We start from the raw sequence: 24,326 nt of genomic DNA, 5'->3' as shown, positions 1-24,326 counted from the left end.
CAAACCATACTTTAATCCAGGGAAACACTGGGCCAATTTTGCACCGCACTATGGGACTCCCGATCACTGCCGGTTGTAATACAACCTGGGATGGAACCGGGGTCTGTAGTGATACCTGTAGCACTAGAGATGCAGTGCCTTAGACCACTGCACCACTCAGGATCCTAAATTAACTGACTATTCTCTCATCATTTGTTTAATTGACTTATTTCAGCAATTTGAGGGTTTTCTGTAGCGTTGTCTTATGTTGGTGGGGCATATTATTCAGTTTTTTAATGTTACTCCTGAATCACTATGAAAAATAAAAAGTGCATCTTCAACAAAGCTGAGATTCACTTTTAAGTTGAAAGTGTATGAGTACAGGTGGTATAGCAAGAAAATTGGAATGCTGTGAACCAAGAGGTTGAGAGTTCAAATCCCAACTGAAATGTGTATTCCACATTTAACCCAACCCCTTTGAATCAAAGAGATGTGGGGGGCTGCTGTAATCAACATCCATGTCTTCAGCCCCTGGGGAACAGTGCCTTGCTCAGGGGCAGAACGACAGGTTTTTAGCTCGTCAGCTCGGGTTACTGGCTCAACTCTCTAACCACTAGGCTACCTGCCACCCCATAAATGTAAGTTGATATTCCCGGAACCTAATGACTTTCTTTTGTTTGCAGGGCATAATGGGAACATTTGAATCCACATGTGAAAGGTTATGTGATCATGTGCAAATCCACATGTGAAACCTCATGTGAAATATCATCGCGTGAAGCGTTTCAAGACCACATGGTTTCACGTGTGAAAGGTTAAATCAAATTATTTCACATGAAAATTCCACATGTGCAAATCATGTGGAATTTTAACTTAACTTTCTTACTGACTTTATTGCCCCCATGGGTGCAACACAATTTCCCCATGGGGACAATAAAGTCAGTAAGTAAGTTAAGTGATCAAGTGAAAATCCACATGTGCAAATCATGTGGAATTTTCATGTGAAATAATTTGATTTTCCACATGTGAAATCATTTTGCTTTTACGTAATAGAATGCGCTCGCTAATTTGTTTACATTGATCAAACAGTTCCGCCACAGAATACATTTGTCTCTGGGATGTGTTTGGTTGGTGGTGGTCAAACCCATTACAACTCACTCCCAGTCACTCCATTTGTCTGGGGGAGCGATGACAGTCACCATAATTAGGTTGGTAGGTGACAAAGGAGCTGTCACCTGGAAGGTGGGGAGATCAATCCATCTATGTAGTGATGTGTTTTCATATAGCATAATAAACTAGACACAGAGTGGAAACATGCCTATTAAGGGCAACTAGGCATTGTGCAGAATTGTGTTAAGGACAGGTACGAAATGACTGTGTTGGGTATTTTAACAGGGAGGATGAATGCATTAAAGGGGCAATCAGGGATTCTAGCAACAACAAAGTCGGCACCTCGGCACTTTTTGTGGGAAATAGCTGAGAAAAGGAGCTGGAGAACCATGGATCTACCAATGGATGTAGAAATCCCAGATTGCCCTTTTAAGGTTTGTTGGAAGTGTGTACCTGTTCGTGGAGGATTTTGACATGGTTTTGATCTAATATAATCCATTTTGCATGACATACATCAGCTTTATCAGGAATACCTCCATGCAATTGTAGATAGAGGTCGACCAATTATGATTTATACAGATTTGTGGACGACCAAAAAAGCCGATTCCGATTAATCGGCCAATTGTTATATATATATTTGTAATAATGACAATTACAACAATACTGAATGAAAACTTTTATTTTTAAATAATATAATACATAAATAAATGTATCAAGTCTCAGATAAATAATGAAACATATTCAATTTGGTTTAAATAATGCAAAAACAAAGTGTTGGAGAAAAGTAAAAGTCCAATATGTGCCATGTAAAAAAGCCTAACGTTTAAGTTCCTTGCTCAGAACATGAGAACATATGAAAGCTGGTGGTTCAATATTCCCAGTTCCTCAATATTCCCAGTTAAGAAGTTTTAGGTTGTAGTTATTATAGGAATTATGACGCGTTGACTATTTCTCTCTATACCATTTGTATTTCATATACCTTTGACTATTGGATGTTCTTATAGGCACTTTAGTATTGCCAGCCTAATCTCGGGAGTTGATAGGCTTGAAGTCATAAACAGTGCTGTGCTTCAAGCATTGCTGGCAAAACGCAGTAAAGTGCTGTTTGAATGAATGCTTACGAGCCTGCTGCTGCCTACCACCGCTCAGTCAGACTGCTCTATCAAATATCAAATCATAGACTTAATTATAATATAATAAACACAGAAATACGAGCCTTTGGTCATTAATATGGTCAAATCAGGAAACTATCATTTCGAAAACAAAACGTTTATTCTTTCAGTGAAATACAGAACCGTTCTGTATTTTATCGAACAAGTGGCAAACCTAAGTCTAAATATTGCTGTTACATTGCACAACCTTCAATGTTATGTCATAATTATGTAAAATGATGGCAAATTAATTACGGTCTTCACACAGTTCGCAACGAGCTAGGCGGCCCAAACTGTTGCATATACCCTGACTCTTCTTGCACTGAACGCAAGAGAAGTGACACAATTTCCCTAGTTAATATTGCCTGCTAACATGAATTTATTTTAACTAAATATGCAGGTTTACAAATATATACTTCTGTGTACTGATTTTAAGAAAGACATTGATGTTAATGGTTAGGTACATTTGTGAAACGATTGTGCCTTTTTCGCGAATGCAATTTTGTTAAATCATCACCCGTTTGGTGAAGTTGAAGTAGGCTGTGATTCGATGATAAATTAACAGACACCGCATTGATTACATGCAACGTAGGACAAGCTAGTTAACCTAGTAATATCATCAACCATGTGTAGTTTTAACTAGTGATTATGTGAAGATTGATAGTTTTTTATAAAATAAGTTTAATGCTAGCTAGCAACTTACCCTGGCTCCTTGCAGCCACAAGGTCCTTTTGACGCTGCACTCACGTAACAGGTGGTCAGCATGCCACACAGTTTCCTCTGGGATTGCAATGTAATCGGCCATAATCGGTGACCAAAAAGGCCGATTACCGATTGTTATGAAAACTTGAAATTGGCCCTAATTAATCGGCCATGTCGATTAATCGGCCGACCTCTAATTGTAGAAATGCATTTCCCGGAATACCCTGTCATTCATATACAGTGGGGAGAACAAGTATTTGATACACCGCCGATTTTTCAGGTTTTCCTACTTACAAAGCATGTAGAGGTCTGTAATTTTTATCATAGGTACACTTCAACTGTGAGAGACAGAATCTAAAACAAAAATCCAGAAAATCACATTGTATAATTTTTAAGTATTTAATTTGCATTTTATTGCATGACATAAGTATTTGATACATCAGAAAAGCAGAACTTAATATTTGGTACAGAAACCTTTGTTTGCAATTACAGCGTTCATACGTTTCCTGTAGTTCTTGACCAGGTTTGCACACACTGCAGCAGGGATTTTGGCCCCTCCTCCATACAGACCTTCTCCAGATCCTTCAGGTTTCAGGGCTGTCGCTGGGCAATACGGACTTTCAGCTCCCTCCAAAGATTTTCTATTGGGTTCAGGTCTGGAGACTGTCTAGGCCACTCCAGGACCTTGAAATGCTTCTTACGGAGCCACTCCTTAGTTGCCCTGGCTGTGTGTTTCGGGTCGTTGTCATGCTGGAAGACCCAGCCACGACCCATCTTCAATGCTCTTACTGAGGGAAGGAGGTTGTTGGCCAAGATCTCGCGATACATGGCCCCATCCATCCTCCCCTCAATACAGTGCAGTCGTCCTGTCCCCTTTGCAGAAAAGCATCCCCAAAAGAATGATGTTTCCACCTCCATGCTTCACGGTTGGGATGGTGTTCTTGGGTTTGTACTCATACTTACATTTACATTTACATTTAAGTCATTTAGCAGACGCTCTTATCCAGAGCGACTTACAAATTGGAAAGTTCATACATATTCATCCTGGTCCCCCCGTGGGAAATGAACCCACAACCCTGGCGTTGCAAGCGCCATGCTCTACCAACTGAGCACACGGGACCATACTTCTTCTTCCTCCAAACACGGCGAGTGGAGTTAGACCAAAAAGCTCAATTTTTGTCTCATCAGACCACATGACCTTCTCCCATTCCTCCTCTGGATCATCCAGATGGTCATTGGCAAACTTCAGACAGGCCTGGACATGCACTGGCTTAAGCAGGGGACCTTGCGTGCGCTGCAGGATTTTAATCCATGACGGCGTAGTGTGTTACTAATGGTTTTCTTTGAGACTGTGGTCCCAGCTCTCTTCAGGTCATTGACCAGGTCTGCCGTGTAGTTCTGGGCTGATGCCTCACCTTCCTCATGATCATTGATGCCCCACGAGGTGAAATCTGGCATGGAGCCCAGACCGAGGGTGATTGACCGTCATCTTGAACTTCTTCCATTTTCTAATAATTGCGCCAACAGTTGTTTCCTTCTCCCAAGCTGCTTGCCTATTGTCCTGTAGCCCATCCCAGCCTTGTGCAGGTCTCACAATTTTATCCCTGATGTCCTTACACAGCTCTCTGGTCTTGGCCATTGTGGAGAGGTTGGAATCTGTTTGATTGAGTGTGTGGACAGGTGTCTTTTATACAGGTAACGAGTTCAAACAGGTGCAGTTAATCAGGTATATGAGTGGAGAACAGGAGGGCTTCTTAAAGAAAAACTACAGGTCTGTGAGTCCACTGTGCGAACGCCGGGGAAGTGTTTGGACTCGGTCTAGATAAAGGCATGATACAATACTTTATGCTCACTAGAGCACACATAATAAACTTGGAAATTGAATTATTTAAAAATCATACAATGTGATTTTCTGGATTTTTGTTTTAGATTCCGTCTCTCACAGTTGAAGTGTACCTATGATAAAAATTACAGACCTCTACATGCTTTGTAAGTAGGAAAACCTGCAAAATCGGCAGTGTATCAAATACTTGTTCTCCCCACTGTATATCTGATTAAAATTCAGAAATGAGCCACTTGTAAAACCGCAGATCTCCTAGAAACTGAGTGAGCCCTCTATAAAAATTGTTGGTCTAGTGGAAGATTTGTTCAATTTTCCCCTTTGATGTTTAATTTTTATGCCAGATGTCACTTTGGAGGATCTATATTTTATGAAGCAGATCACACATACTGTCCACACTCAGTGAAAATGTTGGAATGATAAGTTGCGTCCCAAATGCCACCCTATTCCCGAGTGCATAGGGCCCATAGGGCTCTGGTCAAAAGTAGTGCACTTTGTAGGGAATAGGTGCCATTTGGAATGCATACCATTTTGTAGATACATGTATCTATCGTTTAAGAATGTTTTTAAGGGGGAGACAGCAATATTCGGTGGTGTTCAGCCAATAAATATAAAGCCTGTCTCTGGAGGCCCCTAACAATCACCTCTCAGCTCAGTCAGGCAAAATCCACAGACAGAGATATGTGTTAGTAGTTCTTGTTTAAAGCCACAAGTGTAAGAACTACAATCAGTCTCTAATTGACATATGTATCTACTCTGGATGCATCCCAAATGGAACCATATTGCCTTTATAGTGCACTACTTTTGACCAGAGCATGACCAAAAGTAGTCCACTAAAAAGGGAATAGGGATTCTCTCACACGCTTCCTCCTGCTCTCGTGGATGTGTTCCTCATCTTACTTTAGCTGGAACATGAAAAGTTGAAAGATTTCGCTGATAAATGATTAATAAAGTAAAGTTCAGGCAGGCATGTTTGTAAAGAAGCTAAGAAATTGTACAGCACAATTGTTCCTTGTCATCGAAAATCAGAAAATAGTCATAGGAAGTCATTGAGACTTGGTCAATATCAAATGTTCAACATGAGCTGGTAATGTGTGAGTTAGGAAAGGATGAAATAACAGAGGGATGGGGCAGATTGACTTAGTCTGTACTAATTAGCTCATGTTATGAAACAAACAACAATTTGGCTGTCATTGTCACTTTCTGACCTTAGTTCCTTTTTTATGTATTTATTTTAGTTTGGTCAGGGTGTGAGTTGGGGTGGGCATTTTATGTTGTTTTTTCTATGTTTTGTTCTGTATGTTATATTTCTATGTGTTTGGCCTAGTATGGTTCTCAATCAGAGGCAGTCGTTGTCTCTGATTGGGAGCCATATTTAGGTAGCCTGTTTTCTATTGTGTTTTGTGGGTGATTATTTTCTGTTTCCTGTGTTAGTACCATATGGGACTGTTTCGGTTGTTTGTTTGTACTTTTGTTAAGTGTTCTGTTGATTTATTAAATATCTCATTATGGACACGCTGCACATTGGTCCGATCCTTGCTACTCCTCCTCAGACGAAGAGGAAATTCATTACAGTCATTGTTTGTTGCCATGACAATTGCTGCCTAACCTTGCTGCAACCCCTCCCCCTCCAAAAGGACGACAATGGAGATAATCTTTTAAGCTTTATTGTGTAATCCTTGTTGATTTTCTTTAATTGTATGTGGGGGCGTCACCGGCTGGAATGCCCTTGTGTATGTATTTAAAAAATGGTCTCATAAATTCAATTCAATAGCCTGCCTCCAAAATAATGCACTTATTCTTCACTTACTCATATTGTTTCTGCACCCAGTAGTGTTCAGACATGTCATAATGTTGTATTACAGCTTTTGACTTTCAGCTAAGATCAAATCCAAGGCTTTGTGGAGGGAAAGTTCTTCATACAGCTTCATGCCTCCTTGTTATCCTATGCACACGCACGCACAGAAAGGCTCATACTCTGTGGACCACATCATGTGCTTCCCCTATGGGGAGGGGAGGTAATCTGTTCTACCTCACGATAAATGATTTCCAGGTTGGAGGGTAGAGAGCTCCTACTTCACAGCGGCTCCACACCGGGGTAAATGCCTTTATAGATGCGCTCTAAGCTCCAAACTCTTGACCAGGCGCCCAGCGTTTGATGTCTGTGGAGGAAGATCGACGATCCAGGCCCAGGATCCCTTCAGCTGGCTTTTATTTTGCCTGCTCAGAAAGCCATGCAGTTAACTTCTCCCTCCTTCCCCTCCCGTATATACACACACACACACACAGGCTTCTATTGATTGTGTGAAACCTCAAAGAGACAGTGTGCAAGAAGTTGCTTAGCTGTTTAGCATATTTATATCACAGCATTTATTTGCTTCAGTGACTGCCCGATCGCGGGGTGGAATAAATATAAAACTATGATTAGGTTTGGGGTGTACACAGTTGTGTTCAAGGTGTGCTTTTAGCTTGTGGGTGACAATAAAATCAACAGAGAAATCAATTTCTAAGGCTTAGCCTTAGAGCAGAATATAGCCTGCCGTGCTGACGCAGTGGAAGTAGTCTAAGTGGTACCCTACACCAGTGGTTCCCAAATGTTTTTTGTGGTGTTTTTTTTACATTGTATTAAAGTAGAGACTCAGAGCTACAAAATGGTACATCATAAACTGCAGTTGAGGAACAATTGGAAAGTAATTTTGCTTTGAAAGTAGATCAACTTGTAAACGCACTTTTGAGAAAATGGCCTTTGAATGTTTTTGTACTACTACTTCAGAACCCTTCTTTGTTTACACCCATTCAGCATCGTTCACACCCTCTTTTTTTACCCCCTTTTTCTCCCCAATTTCGTGGTATCCAATTATTAGTAGTTACTGTCTTGTCTCATCGCTACAACTTCCGTACGGGCTCGGGAGAGACGAAGGTCGAGAGCCATGCGTCCTCCAAAACACAACCCAACCAAGCCGCACTGCTTCTTAACACGCGCATCCAACCCGGAAGCCAGCCGCAACAATGTGTCGAAGGAAACACCGTACACCTAGCGACCTGGTTTGCGTGCACTGCGCCCGGCCCGCCACAGGAGTCACTAGTGCACGATGAGACAAGAATATCCCTACCAGCCAAACCCTCCCTAACCCGGACAACGCTAGGCCAATTGTGCGTCGCCCCATGGACCTCCCGGTCGCGACCGGTTGCGACAGAGCCTGGGCTCAAACCCAGAGTCTCTGGTGGCAGAGCTAGCACTGCGAGGCAGTGCCTTAGAACACTGCGCCACCCGGGAGTCCTCGTTCACACCCTCTTAAGCTCTAACCACACCCATCTCTTTAAGGGTTGATCCGAGTGTTCCGTACTAACAACCGCAGTCAAGCACCCAAGATAACTTGCTAGCTACTTCCAGACACAAATGAGAAAACAGCTAACTGAACATTACACCCCCGAGCTGAGCTGGTTAGGCTCTTACGCTTTATGGTGACGTTTAATGACACCAGCCATATTCAAAGGGTGTTGAGCTTTCATAAATGAATCAGTTATTCTGTGCTCTGGCACACTCAGACGAGTCTTTTGTTAAGACATGTAGCTAGCTAGATTGATAGGTAAACAATGAACCATAATCCCAACTCATGACGTTACTACCCTGCATGAATCTGCAGCTTGCTAACATTAGGCTATAACTAGTCAAGCAAATGGCTCTGAGATACGAATAATAAGATCATACACGTAACGAAAGCTAGCAAGCCAGCCAGCTAACGTTAGCTAGCTGACAGTAGACTTTAAATTGAAATGAAACCCCTTTCTGTCTAAATTAGAAATGTGTAATATCTGAAAATGTAGCTAGCTAGACTATCTTATATATATCTTATATACATCATAGATGCGATTCCTGTCGGATGCCATGGTTGTCCTTAGTTTGAAGATGTATTTTTTTTCTCCATGTCCTTAGCTATCATACTCAAATTCCACAGATTTCAAAACTTGGTCCTCCAGAAAGTGTGGAGCATACACTTAACATTAGCTAGTGAGCCAGCCAGCTAAAGTTTGCTAGATAACAGTACACTTTAACTTGACATTAGGCTTATGCAGTTTTACTACGAAATAAAAAAATTTAAAAGCAGCGTTAGACATGATTGCCTAGACATACTGACCAGCTCAAATAGACAGAAGCCTGCTATATGGCAGACGAATCCAAACGTATCTCTTGGCATGTCCAGCCCACTCATTATCTCAGCCAATCATGGCTAGCGGGAAATTTGCTGACTTTTTCTATGACTAAACCAACTAGGCTTGTAATTTACATTTTTTTATTAGTATTTACAGATGGCATGCACGTTTGTACTAAGGCACATGAAAGTTCACATGTTCAAGAAGGCATTTCTGCCAAAAAAATGCATTTTGATCAACAACAAAACAAAGTTCACGTTCAAATGGCTCTCCTGTGAAGTACGCCTAGTTTCCTGAAACGGGTCACATATTGTATACTTGCATTTGAAAAAAGTACACAGTTTAAGTCTAATTTTAACCAGATTTCAAACACAAATGAACAATGCGATCTAAAGATTTGGTTATTTCAAGTTGAATTAAATATCCACCAAAATGTAATATTTTTCCCCTTAGGGATAGCAATAGTAGTGACGTTGGTCTTCTTTTTTTATTTGTATGTTGTAAACAAACAAACACACAGAGATTGTGTCATTTTGGGCTGTTCACTGCTCAGCAAAGATCAAAATGTCTGGACCCATTGACAGTAATTCCTGCCTTTTTGCTCATTTGAGATTGTTTGGCTTGTCTGTAATCCTAGATAATGTGTGTGCCTATAGTGCTTGCCTTATCCTCATGAATATCAGACTGTAAAATAAAATGTGGTCAAAGTACTATAACACACATACAGTTGAAGTCGGAAGTTTAAGAACACCATCCCAACCGTGAAGCACGGGGGTGGCAGAATCATGTTGTGGGGGTGCTTTGCTGCAGGAGGGACTGGTGCAATTCATTAAGACTGGAGTCATTAAAACTTGTTTTTCAACCACTCCATAAATGTCTTGTTAACAAACTATAGTTTTGGCAAGTCGGTTAGGACATCTACTTTGTGCATGACACAAGTAATTCTTCCAACAATTGTTTACAGACAGATTATTTCACTTATAATTCACTGTATCACAATTCCAGTGGGTCAGAAGTTTACATACACAAAGTTGACCGTGCCTTTAAACAGCTTTGAAAATTCCAGAAAATGATGTCATGGCTTTCGAAGCTTCTGATAGGCTCATTTACATAATTTGAGACAATTGGAGGTGTACCTGTGGGTGTATTTCAAGGCCTACCTTCAAACTCAGTGCCTCTTTGCTTGAAAAAAATCAAAAGAAAATCAAAAGAAATCAGCCAAGACCTCAGAGAAAAAATTGTGGACCTCCACAAGTCTGGTTCATCCTTGGGAGCAATTTCCAAACGCCTGAAGGTACCACAAACATCTGTATAAACAATAGTACACAAGTATAAACACCATGGGACCATGCAGCCGTCATACCGCTCAGGAAGGAGATGCGTTCTGTCTCCAAGAGATGAACGTACTTTGGTGCGAAAAGTGCAAATCAATCCCAGAACAACAGCAAAGGACCTTGTGAAGATGCTGGAGGAAACAAGTACAAAAGTTTCTATATCAACAGTAAAACAAGTCCTATATCGACATACCCTGAAAGGCCGCTCAGCAAGGAAGAAGCCACTGCTCCAAAACCGCCATAAAAAAGCCAGACTACGGTTTGCAACTCCACATAGGGACAAAGATTGTACTTTTTGGAGAAATGTCCTCTGGTCTGATGAAACAAATATAGAACTGTTTGGCCATAATGACCATCGTTATGTTTGGAGGAAAAGGGGGGAGGCTTGCAAGCCGAAGAACACCATCCCAACCGTGAAGTATGGGGGTGGCAGCATCATGTTGTGGGGGTGCTTTGCTGCAGGAGGGACGGGTGCGAACTGAAAAGCGTGTGCGAGCAAGGAGGCCTACAAACCTCACTCAGTTACATCAGCTCTGTCAGGAAGAATGGGCCAAAATCCACACAACTTATTGTGGGAAACTTGTGGATTTCTACCCGAAACGTTTGACCCAAGTTAAACAATTTAAAGGCAATGCTACCAAATACTAATTGGGTGTACGTGTCACGACATCCGCCGAAGTCGGCTCATCTCCTTGTTCAGGCGGCGTTCGGCGATCGACGTCACCGGCTTTCTAACCATCGCCGCTCCATTTCTCATATGTCCATTTGTTTTGTCTTGTTCCATACACACCTGGTTTTCATTCCCCAATCAATCTACATGTATTATAGTCTCTGTTCCCCATCATGTCTTTGTGTGTAATTGTTTATTGTTACGTGATTACGTTGTCAGGCGCTGCACTTTTGTTATAGAACCGTGTTTTTGTGGCACTAGTATGTTTTATGTGCTGTCGTAGTTGACCGGTATTAAAGTGCGCCTGTTTAATATACTCCTCTCTCCTGCACTTGACTTCGCCTCCCATATACACGCCTAACAGTACGTAAACTTCTTACCAGCTGGGAATGTGATGAAAGAAATAAAAGCTGAAATAAACAATTCTCTCTATATTATTCTGACGTTTCACATTCTTAAAATAAAGTGATGATCCTAACTGACCTAAGACAGGGATTTTTTACTAGGTTTAAATGTCAGAATTGTGAAATACTGAGTTTCAATGTATTTGGCTAAGGTGTATGTAAACTTCCGACTTCAACTGTCATGGTTGTTTTGTGCAGTGTTGTAGACGCAAGCTGATTTTTATGTAAACAGACAATAAAGTAGGATCTTGTCTCATCTCATTCCTCGGTTGGAAAAAGCTGATGTCTTTGAGTTATTATATAGAGAGTAGCTTGACCAGAGAGCCCTAATAGGGCCACAGCTCCAGCGTTGGACATACTGTAACTGTCCATCTGTATTACTACAGCACCATACAAGTATTATACTCAGTATTAACTGCATACAACAGGCAACCACACAACTTTCCAACACTGAGCTCATATCATACATGTACACACACACACATAGTCTTATACAGCTAACCTTGTGGGGACACACAATTCAGTCCCATTCAAAATCCTATTTTCCATAACCCCTAACCCTAACCCGTACTCTTCCCTAACCTTGACCCAAAAACCTAACCTTAACCCTAACCCTAACCCTAAAAGTAACCCTAGCTCCTAACTCTAACCCTTAGCGTAATTCTAACACTAATTCTAACCTTAACCCTAAACCCCCTAGAAATAGCATTTGATCTTGTGGGTTCAAAACAAATGGTTGTTTTGTGCAGTGTTGTAGATGCAAAGATGATTTTTATGGAAACAGACAATAAAATTGGATCTTATCTCATATCCTGGAAAAAGCTGATCTTATTGGGTTATAATGAGGGTAGCTTGACCAGAGAGCCCCAGTAGGCCACAGCTCCAGCGTTGGCATACTGTAACTGTCCATCTGTATTACTACAGACACCCACACACACACACACACACACACACACACACACACACACACACACACACACGCACACACACGCACACACACACCAGAAACAGGTCCTGCTATAGTAGGGGTGTACTGCACAGTATAAGACATTGGAGACAAGCTAGTGGCAGCGTAACATCGTTCAAGATGGAGCTCCATCGCTCCAGTCAGATGAAGCGTGTGATGTGTGCAGTGCACAGCTGACCGTCGGGAAGTGAAGGGAAGGCAACATGACCCAACATCCGATCCAGATCATCCCGAGCAGACTTGTAACTGTTAGGCAGCTGTGTCACAAACTGGCTGGCTATAGCCGCCAGGCCCCCTCTCTTATTTAGGCCGCATTCTGTGCTCCAAAGGCTAAGCAAGGAATCTCTGTCACCCGACTGCAAAATCCTGTGTATAAAGTGCTCTCTGAGCTTCTTCTGTGTGTGTGTGTGTGTGTGTTCTCATGAATGTTTCTGTGTTCACTCCATTGCGAATACAGCGGTGGGGGCTGGGAATTAGTTGAGATAAATTGTTTTATTTAATTTGTATTCTCTCAATAGAATATGCTTATGTAGGCCTAAGCGATATTTGATCCCTCTGTCTTACACAGAAATGGAAATATCATCATAAAGTTCACAAACAGTTCAGTCCATCCTCAATTAATGTAGCCTCCACATATTCCTCAAACAGAACAATATACACACCGTCTTTGTCCCAAATGGCATTCTATTCACTACATAGTACAATGGGCCTATATGGACCCTGGTCAAAATAAGTGCATTATGTAGGGTATAGGGTGCCATTTGGGACGCCAACACATGCATAATGTATGTACTATACACTAGGGATTTAACCTGGGTTGCCGGGATCCAGGGACTGTCCCGGGAACACTCTTCACATTTCCCGAAAAGAAAATTATGGCAAGACCTGGGAAATTATAACATTTACCCCAATCTTCCACTAATGCAATTCTACAAAATACACAAAATGAGCAGCATCAGATTAGCTCAATAAAATAGCACATTATACAAACAGGTTGTCGCATGGAAGCGTTTAGCCCAGCGTATTTACCTCACACAAAGTCGCCATAAATTCAAAGCGCACACATAATTGACACTGATTGGCCTACGCACAATTCACTGCATAGGCATCTCTGTCACAGACAGAAACAAATCTTCTCCTGTCCTAGAGCCTAGGCTATTTTCCTATCCAGTCCCAATCCCACGGAAACCCCAAATCTTGCCTCATGTCTTGGATGAAAATTCCAAACTTTATTCTGTAACCCATAGGTTGCATTATCAAAGCACATATTTGGCCTATGCTTATACAAATACCATCATAGCATGTTCCCTGCTTTTGCGCTGTCTCGTACTTGCTGCCGATATGAGAGCTTCGGTAGAGAATGTGTGGTCAACAAACCACAGTTTAATTTGCTCTGAAATCTTTACATAGTGGTTGGTGCAGGCAAGCCGACAAGGTGGCGCAGCAGCCCTCTTATTTGAGGAGAACCCTGGCATAGCGACCATATCTTGGCTTTGAACTTTTGAAGTGGGCACTTCCTATTTGAGCACTTTAATTTATGCGGTATTTCCCTGGACTCTCGGGATAAATATGAATTCTTTCCGGTATTGAAACTTGGTACATTTTCTGGAAAATATGAATCCCTACTGTACACAGACCCTATTAAACGGCTTTGATATAATTCAATTTCCTCCGTTTTCTGTCTCTCTTGTTGTTTGACTCGTTTTTTCCAGTGCACTTTTCTTTCCTCCTTCGCCAGCTATCGCAGTGGATCTGGGCCGAATCCGGCTGAGAGTCGGGCCACTCGGCTGAGAATCAGACTCTGCCGACGTCATGTGGCCCAAGTCTTCGGCAGTATTACTTATGGCTAGGATGCGGTGATTGAGCTCGGGCCGATTCCGGTGTGAGTTATCTGGGCCAAATGTATTAATTGGGGATCGGGACGATTGGGGCTACTCTCTGGCAGATGATTACATGGGCTTCTTTATATAATTAACATTTCATGATTTATTTTTCCATATTTTCTCATTGTTTCTGTGATCAAAAAATCACAAGTCCTGTGAAGTATTTTAGTACTTTGATACTTTGTGCAAGGCAATTGATAAGCATGAGAAACTTTGTGGATGGAGCCTTTCTAGTGGCGCAGCGATCTAAGGCACTGCATCGCAGTGAAAACTGTTTTTCTACAGATGCTGGTTCGAGACCCAACCGGGAGAGCCATGAGACGTCGCACAATTGGCCCAGCATTGTCTGAGTTAGGAGAGGGTTTTGCCGGCCCGGATGTCCTTCTTCCATCGCGATGTAGCGACTCCCATGGCGGCCAGGCGCATGCGCGCTGACACGGTCACCAGGTGTATGGTGTTTCCTCCGACACAAAATGTTTTTTTTTGTGGATGCGTATAATTTGTATGCATAAAATGTGTAATAGTAATATATAAAATTACTAATTTTATATACATTAGTTTAAATTTGCATTGGGCGGCTTGTGGGGGAATTCTGGTAAAATGCCGGCAAAGTTGGCTGAATTCCGGTAGAAGTAAACGGCCCGATGTACTTGGGCCGATTCTGGGCAGTCGTTCATTTTGATCCCGGGCCGAGTCCGACACCTGATTCTGGGCCGATTTAGTCAGTTCCGGCCCCCCGGAAGAGGGCAGCTTCGGGGCCGATTCCTCATCGCTAGCTGGGTCTCCTCCCCCCTTTTGCTTGCTTTTATTTACCACAGTGGCCTTTGGTTGCGTGTTATAAATTGCTGTAATGAATTCCCTCTGCTAGCTAAGCCTCGGCGCTCTGTGCTGCTATGCTCTGTTAGAGCTCTGCTCTGGGTGCTTGCACCCTTGTTATTTTCCCATTATCCTCACCTCCCAGTCCATTGGACTAAGTGACAGTTGGAGTTTTTGCAGCTGTGTGTGTGTGTGTGTGTGTGTGTGTGTGGGTGTGTGGGTGTCTCAGGTGGCTGGTGACACCTTAATTTGGGAGGACATGCTCATATTAATGTCTGGAATGGAGTAAATGGAATGGTATTGACACATCAAACACATAGTTTCCTTGTGTTTGATACTATTCCATTCATTCCAGTCATTATTATGAGTCGTCCTCCCCTCTCCAGCATTGTGTGTGTGTGTGTGTGGTGTGTGTGTGTGTGTGTTGTGTGTGTGTGTGTGTGTGTGTGTGTGTGTGTGTGTGTGTGTGTGTGTGTGTGTGTGTGTGTGTGTGTGTGGGGTAAGTGTGCGTCTGTGTGTTTGTGCATACTGCATCCTGTTTCTGTGTGTAAAAGGTGCTGTTAAAGGACCTCAAGGATGCCACTGTTTTCATGTCACTATATGAGGAAGGGCTTTTATTGCCTGTTGGCTGCAGTGACCCAGGCGCTGCAGGCTTGTTTTAGAGGCCCATTAGTCTGGAGAAAGAGGGAGTGGAGAGGTAGAGCCTCGGGACTCTGTCTGCAGCCACCTCACTCACTGCAGCCTGTAGTCTGGCCCAGCTCAAATGACTGGAAGGACTTAGATCAGGACCTATATTAAAAGTGTACTCAGAATAAGTGACGATCTAGGATCAATTTTCCCTTTTAGATGATAATGAATGAGATAATATGGACAGGGAGGACCAGATCCTAGATCAGCACTCCTATTCTGAGACATTTTGTGAATATAGGCCCATAGGGATATAAACTCAGCAACAAAATAATTATTTTCAGCAAACTTAACATGTGTAAATATTTGTATGAACATAAGAAGATTCAACAACTGAGACATAAACTGAACAAGTTCCACAGACATGTGACTAACAGAAATGTAATAATGTGTCCCTGAACAAAGGGGGAGGGGTCAAAATCAAAAGTAACAGTCTGTATCTGATGTGGCCACCAGCTGCATTAACTACTGCAGTGCATCTCCTCCTCATGGACTGAACCAGATTTGCCAGTTCTTGCTGTGAGATGTTACCCGTCTCTTCCACCAAGACACCTGCAAGTTCCCGGACATTTCTGGGGGGAATGGCCCTAGCCCTCACCCTCCGATCCAACAGGTCCCAGATGTGCTCAATGGGATTGAGATCCGGGCTCTTCACTGGCCATGACAGAACACTGACATTCCTGTCTTGCAGGAAATCACACACAGAACGAGCAGTATGGCTGGTGGCATTGTCATGCTGGAGAGTCATGTCAGGATGAGCCTGCAGGAAGGGTACCACATGAGGGAGGAGTATGTCTTCCCTGTAACGCACAGCGTTGAGATTGCCTGCAATGACAACAAGCTCAGTCCGATGATGCTGTGATACACCGCCCCAGACCATGACGGATCCCTCACCTCCAAATTGATCCTGCTCCAGAGTACAGTCCTCAGTGTAACGCTCATTCCATCGACGATAAACGCAAATCCGACCATCACCCCTGGTGAGACAAAACCGCGACTCATCAGTGAAGAGCACTTTTTGCCAGTCCTGTCTGGACTGGGTTTGTGCCCATAGGCGACGTTGTTGCCGGTGATGTCTGGTGAGAACCTGCCTTACGACCGGCCTACAAGCCCTCAGTCCAGCTGTTAGTGTCTTAACGACCGTTCCACAGGTGCATGTTCATTAATTGTCTATGGTTCATTGAACAAGCATAGGAAACAGTGTTTAAACCCTTTACAATGAAGATCTGTGAAGTTATTTGGATTTTCTTTCTTTGAAAGGCAGAGTCCTGAAAAAGGGACGTTTCGTTTTTTGCTGAGTTTATCTATCTGTAATTGGGTGACTATTCCCTGACTATTTATTGGAGCTTGCTCCCTCTCATTCTTCTTAGCGGAAACAAACCCATCTACCGTATTCAATTCAAGCGTATGCCTGAGATGGAAATAGAATGCACTATTCTTGCTCCCTCTCACTCTTTAATTCTCTAACTCAACCCCCGCTTTTCCCCCTGTCTCTTTTTCCCTGGTGTAATCAAATTCACTAGAGCAAACATAAATGTTGGAAGACAAGCTTGAGGAGCGATTCGGAAGTCAGGAAATGCATGCAAAATGAACCGACTGCTATATTTAGATAGCCTTGAATGACAGAAGAAAGAGATGAATAGGCCTACCTGTGTCAACATCACTGTCTGTTCTCGTCTGCTGAGGAGTGCCAAAAGACATTCTCATCAGCTTTAGACAATGACTATGCTAAGAGCCTATGCAAATATGTGTGCACTAGTAATTCTCTCCCTCTCTTTTCTCTCCCTCTCGCTCTGTGTCTCTTTGTTTGTCTCTTTCTGTTGTCTCTCTGTTTGTCTGTTCTGCCGGGTCTGTGTGTGTCCACAGAGCTTATTTAGCGCCCCTCCGGGTTCCGGACTTCATCCGTAGCAGTTAGATGCGTCTGTACCCTGATCTGTGACAATGACAATGAAAGGCTTGTCGAGTAGCCGGAGACACCATCACACAGTGACCTGTGACCCCTCCTATGACTCCATGACCCTGGGGCGCCAAGCCCGGCCCTACCTGCTGAACCCAGGCGATGCCCACCCGGCGGACCACCCTTACTATGCCCAGCGAAGCTCCTTCCAGTCTGAGTGCGGGCCCTACCCTGACCTGGCTAGCAGCACCTTCCCCCGAAGACAATACAGCTCCCACCATGAACTGAAGGATGAGTGTGCTGTGGTGCCTTACACCGGAGGCCAAGGGGGAAGCATTAAGGGGGGCGGTGGTGGTGGAGGAGTCGGAGGCAGCAACAACCGAATTCCACCGAATCTTCTGGAGCAGTTTGAGCGGCAGGCACCGGTGCGGCACGACGGCTACCACACGCTGCAGTACAAGCGCACAGCGGTGGAGCACCAGCGCAGCGACAGCCCCGGAAGGATCCGCCATCTTGTCCACTCGGTCCAGAAACTCTTCACCAAGTCCCACTCCCTGGAGGGCCCATCGGGGGGCAGGGTGAACGGGGGAAAGGCCAGCCCCGACGACCCGCCCTCCAACTCGGGCACCCTGAAGCACAGCAGCAAGCGCAGCAAGAGCAAAGACCGCAGTAGGTCGGAGCCCAAGATGCGCTCGGCCATCTCAGGCTACTGGAGCTCGGACGACACCCTGGACCGCGAGATGTGCCTGTACCATCACCACAGCCCCAGCCCGGGAGGCATGCCCTCTGGGGTGATGACCATGGGCCGCCACCCAGAGAAGTCCCAGTCACAGTACTTCATGGAGCAGTACAACACCATCAGCGCCCACTCGCTGAAGACGTCGCGGAGCAACAATGACGTCAAGTGTTCCACGTGCGCCGGGTTGCCGGGATTGGGCATGGGCATGGACGGAACTGGCCAGCTTCTGAAGAAGAGCTCTTGGTCATCCACGCTGACGGTCAGCAGGGCAAGGGAGGTCTACCAGAAGGCATCGGTCAACCTGGACAAAGCCCTTGTCAAGGCTGAGACCTGCCAGCAGGGGGGCCGCCCAACCTTTCAATTCCTCCAGGTATGACAAGAACTCTTCTTCTCCTCCAGAACTCCCATCTTCACACCTCCATATCCATCCATCCATCCATGTCCTCCCAGAGATTCATATGTGTGTGTGGAGACCCCTGATCCCTTGCATGTCCACTGTCCCTTGAGACAGAGATAGAGACGGGGAGAGGAGAGGAGGAGGTAAGGAGGAGCAGACGTAATCTCTCTCTCACTCTATCAGCCACTCTTTGGGGACATAAATGTTTAATGTGACACATCCGCATGTGTGTTGCATGTGAGACGTTCGCATATGTGTTGAATGTGAGACATCATCAGTGGTGTTGAACGTGAGATGTCCTCATGTGTTGAATGTGAGACTTCCTTGTTTGTGTTGAATGTGAGACTTCCTCGTTTGTGTTGAATGTAAGACGGCCTCATTTGTGTAGAATGTGAGACGTCATCCTCCTCACCTGTAAGGTGATGCATCCTGTTCCATATCAACCCTGGTAGTGGACCCCATTTCATTTGTCTCGTGTCCTTTACATCATTACATGTATGTGTGTTTGTAATGTCTCGTGACAGCCTTGTAGCTGATTTGGTTCTGGGTGCTGAAATTACTGTGTTTGTGCTTGTGGATTTCTATGTAGAAGGATTGCTTGTGGAGCCATTACTTATGTATATTATCAACTGGATTAGCCTTTAAGCTGATCTTTTACAATCACTGCATGCAGTATATTTACTTGGAAATCAGCATGATCCCATACACAGGACGTGGACATAGTCTGAATGGGCTGCTGACGTAAGATCAGAGAGAGGGGAAACAGAATGCAAAGGGGAGAAAAACACATATCCCTGAGCCTGGTGGCACCACTGTGCTCTCTCTCTCTCTCACTCTCTGTTTGTTTGGGAGAAGATGAAAGAGGAAATGATTCAACTCGGACACATCCCCCTCATCTGACTGGGTGAACTGCAAACAGAAGCCCGGGGGGAGGAGAGGAAGAGAAAGAGAGAGAGGGACTAAGAGATAATAGGAGAACGTAGAGAGAAAGAGAGACACGGAGAGAGAATGAGAGAGAGACACAGACTGAGAGCGAGAGGGAGAGAGACAGAGAGAGAGAGACAGAGAGAGAGAGAGAGACATAGAGAGAGAGAGACAACAGAGAGAGAGAGAGAAGACACGGAGAGAGAGAGAGACACGGAGAGAGGAGAGAGAGAAGAGAGAGAGAGAGAGAGAGGAGAGAAGAGAGAGACACGGAGAAAGAGAGAGAGAGAGACCCGGAGGACACTGAGAGAGAGACACTGAGAGATGGAAATAGAGATAGTGTGGAGAGAGAAAGACTGGGAGAGAGAGAAAGTAAGAGGGACTGGGACGGGTGGTGTTCTTGCAGCAGTAGCAGCATTCCTCCTGTCCCGACCTGAAAAAAGCTGCTGCTCTCTTTCTTTAACAGAGGAAGGGAAGAAAAAAGAAGCACTGTCAAAGAGGGGACATGACACTTTTCACAGGCGAGCACTTTTGAATTCGAAAAAGAAGCAGAACTTCTTTCGATTTGGAGTGACATGTTGTTTAATTCTCCTGCTGCGATGTGATCTTGTTTTCCGCACCTCGCCATTCACACACACTTACAGTTGTCCCCATTCACGCACGCACGCATGCACACACACACATTGACGCTCAGCCAATCTCCTCCCAATGTGTCTTGGCCAGGGTCAAAGTTCCTCGGCAGTGTATTGAAACTCTCGAATATAGATGGCCGTACAGTGCTTCGGTTTGTGTAATACCTTAGCTTTATTTGGCACGGTGTTATGTTTGTTTCTGTTTTAGATGACGAGAGACATTGGCTGCATTCCAAACATGTAAAAGACACACCCTCTCCCCTCAGCCCTCAAATTAAGTGGACACTTCTGATGACATATCATGACGTAGGATGAGTTGACACTTGTGGCATATAATTGGTGTCATTCGAGTCCTCACCAGTTCCTAGATATTCTCTCTCTTTGGCGTTTTCGCTTGTTGCCCCTGAAGTCAAAAACGAGTTGTCTCCCTAGTAAACGGCCTGTTGAATGATTCTCATGCCATTGATTATTCAGACACTCTGCTTCCATTCTAAATGACACCTTATTCCCTATATAGTGCACTACTTTAATCCAGAGCCCTATGTGCTATTTGGGATGCAGTCTTCTCTCTATAGTGCTCCTCTCTGCCTTTCACCTCCACGTTAACTCCCCTAAAAGCCACTCAGCAGTGCTGGGGCAGAACAAAACTTCCTTTGTTATTCTCTCTCTTTTTCACGGCGGCGGAGATGACTTCTTTGCCTGCCTCTTTTTACACATTCATTAAGACAGACAGACAGGGTTGGAGAGTTTAGACATTTTAGTCCAAACAATTCACTCCTCAGTTTGATATGCGACATGCGTCACTGGGAGCAGCACAAAGGAGGGCCTCTAGTCTCTACACTCTATTGGTATGGTTCTAATACACCCCATTCAGAGTAACATTAGCGGTTACCATTGATCAGTGCTGTGACTTTAGCGGTTGGCGGCTGGGTGGATATAGAGCATTGTTTGGACAATCCCATTCCGGGCTGGGATTGGCTGGGACAGGGTTCAGCCAGGGGTCAGAGTTGGGTCATAGTGTTTAGATGAGTGGGTCATCGCTCTGGCAACGGTCACTGGCATGTTCTCACGGTCTTCGCCCACAGGTTCCCCAGGACGAGTGGAGTGGGGGATTCTCGCCCCTGGGGAAGGATGAGGAGATCCCATGTCGGCGGATGCGCAGCGGCAGCTACATCAAGGCCATGGCAGAAGAAGACAGCGGTGACTCAGACTGCAGCCCCAAGCCCTCGCCAAAGGTGCAGGCACGCCGGGCCAGCTACCTGAAGGCCACACAGCCATCGCTCACCGAGATGACCACCCTCAAGTAAGTAGATACGTACTAGCTCTTCCCTTATGTTCGATTTGGCCGACACCGTTTATGTCCCGAGTTAATTTGACCCATACAGTAAGTACATCAAGATCATAAATATATGATTTTACCCTGCCAAAATGTATTTTCGAGTAGCTGAGAATGTCCTCTTTCATATGCCTTTTCCCCTGAGTTGATAGTCCCAACTGTTCAAAATGTATAGCCAATTGTTTGATTACTGTACCAAAGTCGTAAATCAATCAAATTATGACATTTTTTGCATTTCTTTTGCCAAACTTCGGATCACTGTCCCTCTGCCTCTGAACATTACAGGGAAAACATACTTTTAACTTCTCTAGGGTAGGGGGCAGCATTTTCACGTTTGGATGAAAAACATACCCAAATTCAACTGCCAGTTACTCATCGCCAGGAGATAAGATATGCATATTATTAGTAGATTTGGATAGAAAACACTCTGAAGTTTCTAAAACTGTTTGAATCATGTCTGTGGGTATAACAGAACTTATTTAGCAGGCGAAACCCCGAGGACAAACCATTCAGAGTTTTTGTTTTTTTGAGGTCACCGTCTTTTCAATTAGTTTTTTTTGGGACACCAGATTTCTAAGCAACTTGCTTGCAGTTCCTACGGCTTCCACTGGATGTCAACAGTCGTGAGAAATAGGTTGAGATTATTCCTTTGTGTAATGAAGAAATACAGCCATCTTGAAGTCGAGGCACTCCTGGTGTCCTAGACATGCGTTTCAATCAAACAGAAGGCATGCTACATATCGTTTTAATCCTGTATTGAACACATATCATCCCGTCTTCAATTTTATCGATTATTAACGTTAAAAAATACCTAAAGTTGTATTACATAAGTAGTTTGACATTTTTTGGCAAAGTTTAAAGGTAACCTTTGATATATTTTGTCGTTATGTTTGAGCAAGTTGGAACCGGTGTTTTTCTGGATCAAACGCGCCAAATAAATAGACCTTTTGGACATATATCGACGGAATTAATCGAACAAAAGGACCATTTGTGATGTTTATGGGACATATTGGAGTGCCAACAACAGAAGCTCGTTAAAGGTAAGGCATGAATTATATTTTTATTCTGCGTTTTGTGTCGCTCCTGCAGGGTTGAAATGTTTTCTCTCTTTTGTTTACAATGGTGCTATGCTCAGATAATAGCATCGTATGCTTTCGCTGAAAAGCCTATTTGAATTTTGACATGTTGGCTGGATTCACAACCAGTGTAGCTTTAATTTGATATCTTTCATGTGTGATTTAATAAAAGTTTGATTTTATAGTAATTTTCATAGTCATTCATTTTAATGTGGCGCTATGCATTTTCTCAGGCTTTTTGCTAAGTGATACAGTAGCGTCTTGCCTAAACTCATATTTTTGGATATAAATATGAACTTTACCGAACAAAAAATACATGTATTGTGTAACATGAAGTCCTATGAGTGTCATCTGATGAAGATTATCAAAGGTTAGTGATTAATTTTATKTCTATTTCTGCTTTTTGTTAATGCTCTCTTTAGCTGGAAACATGGCTGTCTTTTTCTGTGACTTGGCTCATACCTTACATAATCGTTTGGTGTGCTTTCGTCGTAAAACCTTTTTGAAATCGAACACTTTGGCTGGATTTACAACAAGTGTAGCTTTAAAATGGTGTAAAATACTTGTATGTTTGAGGAATTAAAATTATGGGATTTCTGTTGTTTTGAATATGGCGCCCTGCAGTATCACTGGCTGTTGATGAGGTGGGACGCTACGTCCCACCTACCCTAGAGAGGATATCCTTTTGATCATCATTCGTAAAGCTCTACTGCACAGAAAACCATTTGTCTCTAGCAGAAAGATCAAGGTTAAAGTCAAATTTACTTCAAATATACATCAGATCGTACTTACAGTATATCTAAGTGATCGGCTTGGTTGCACCCTTCCTGTGCAGAAAGCAGCTTGTTTCTAGGAAACACTGTTCAAAGGTTACATAGGTCAAGTTGCTGGTGTCAAATTGTGGATCAAATTGATTTCAGATCGGTGTTTCTCAGCCTCTGACCATCACAGGGAAACCATATACAGCATATGTAATGTAGGCGCAGGGAGTCAGGAAGCAGGTGTAATTAGGGAGATTAATAACAATGAGTGATACAAAACAAGAGAAGCGTCTGACATGGAAACACAAACAATACTACCTGCTGACTGATAACAAAAGAGTGCTATATAAAGGGTAGTTAATCAATGAACCGCAAGGCACTACAGAGGGTAGTGCGTACAGCCCAGTACATCACTTGGGCCAAGCTTTCTGCCATCCAGGACCTCTACACCAGGCGGTGTCAGAGGAAGGCCCTAAATATTGTCATAGACTCCAGCCACCCTAGTCATAAACTGTTCTATCTGCTACCGCACAGCAAGAGGTACAGGAGTGCCAACTCTAGGTCCAAGAGGCTTTGAAACAGCTTCTACCCCATAGCCATAAGACTACTGAACATATAATCAAATGACTACAAAGACTTTTTACATTGCCCCCCCCCTCTCCCCTATTTTACGCTGCTGCTACTCTCTGTTATTATCTAGGCATAAGTCACTTTAATAACTCTACCCGCATGTGCAGTTGAAGTCGGACATTAACATACACCTTAGCCAAATACATTTAAACTCAGTTTTTCACAATTCCTAACATTTAATCCGAGTTAAAATTCCCTGTCTTAGGTCAGTTAGGATCATCACTTTATTTTAAGAATGT

The 24,326-nt window shown here is 43.6% G+C and overlaps 1 protein-coding gene across 1 annotated transcript in view; it reads left to right on the top strand.

The window, feature by feature from the left end:
• LOC111953900 (disks large-associated protein 1-like) overlaps positions 1-24,326 on the top strand; it is a 194,771-nt gene that overhangs the window by 133,040 nt on the left and 37,405 nt on the right. The window contains exons 3-4 of the mRNA XM_023973391.2: positions 17,562-18,701; positions 21,370-21,587. Coding sequence (XP_023829159.2) covers positions 17,637-18,701; positions 21,370-21,587 — 1,283 coding nt within the window. The 5' untranslated portion in view covers positions 17,562-17,636. The remainder of the gene's footprint in view (positions 1-17,561; positions 18,702-21,369; positions 21,588-24,326) is intronic.

Source organism: Salvelinus sp. IW2-2015, linkage group LG27 (genome assembly GCF_002910315.2).
Source record: "Salvelinus sp. IW2-2015 linkage group LG27, ASM291031v2, whole genome shotgun sequence".
NCBI lineage: Eukaryota > Metazoa > Chordata > Actinopteri > Salmoniformes > Salmonidae > Salvelinus > Salvelinus sp. IW2-2015.
Note: the sequence above shows the minus strand (reverse complement) of the source record. Positions and strands in the feature narration are given on the sequence as shown.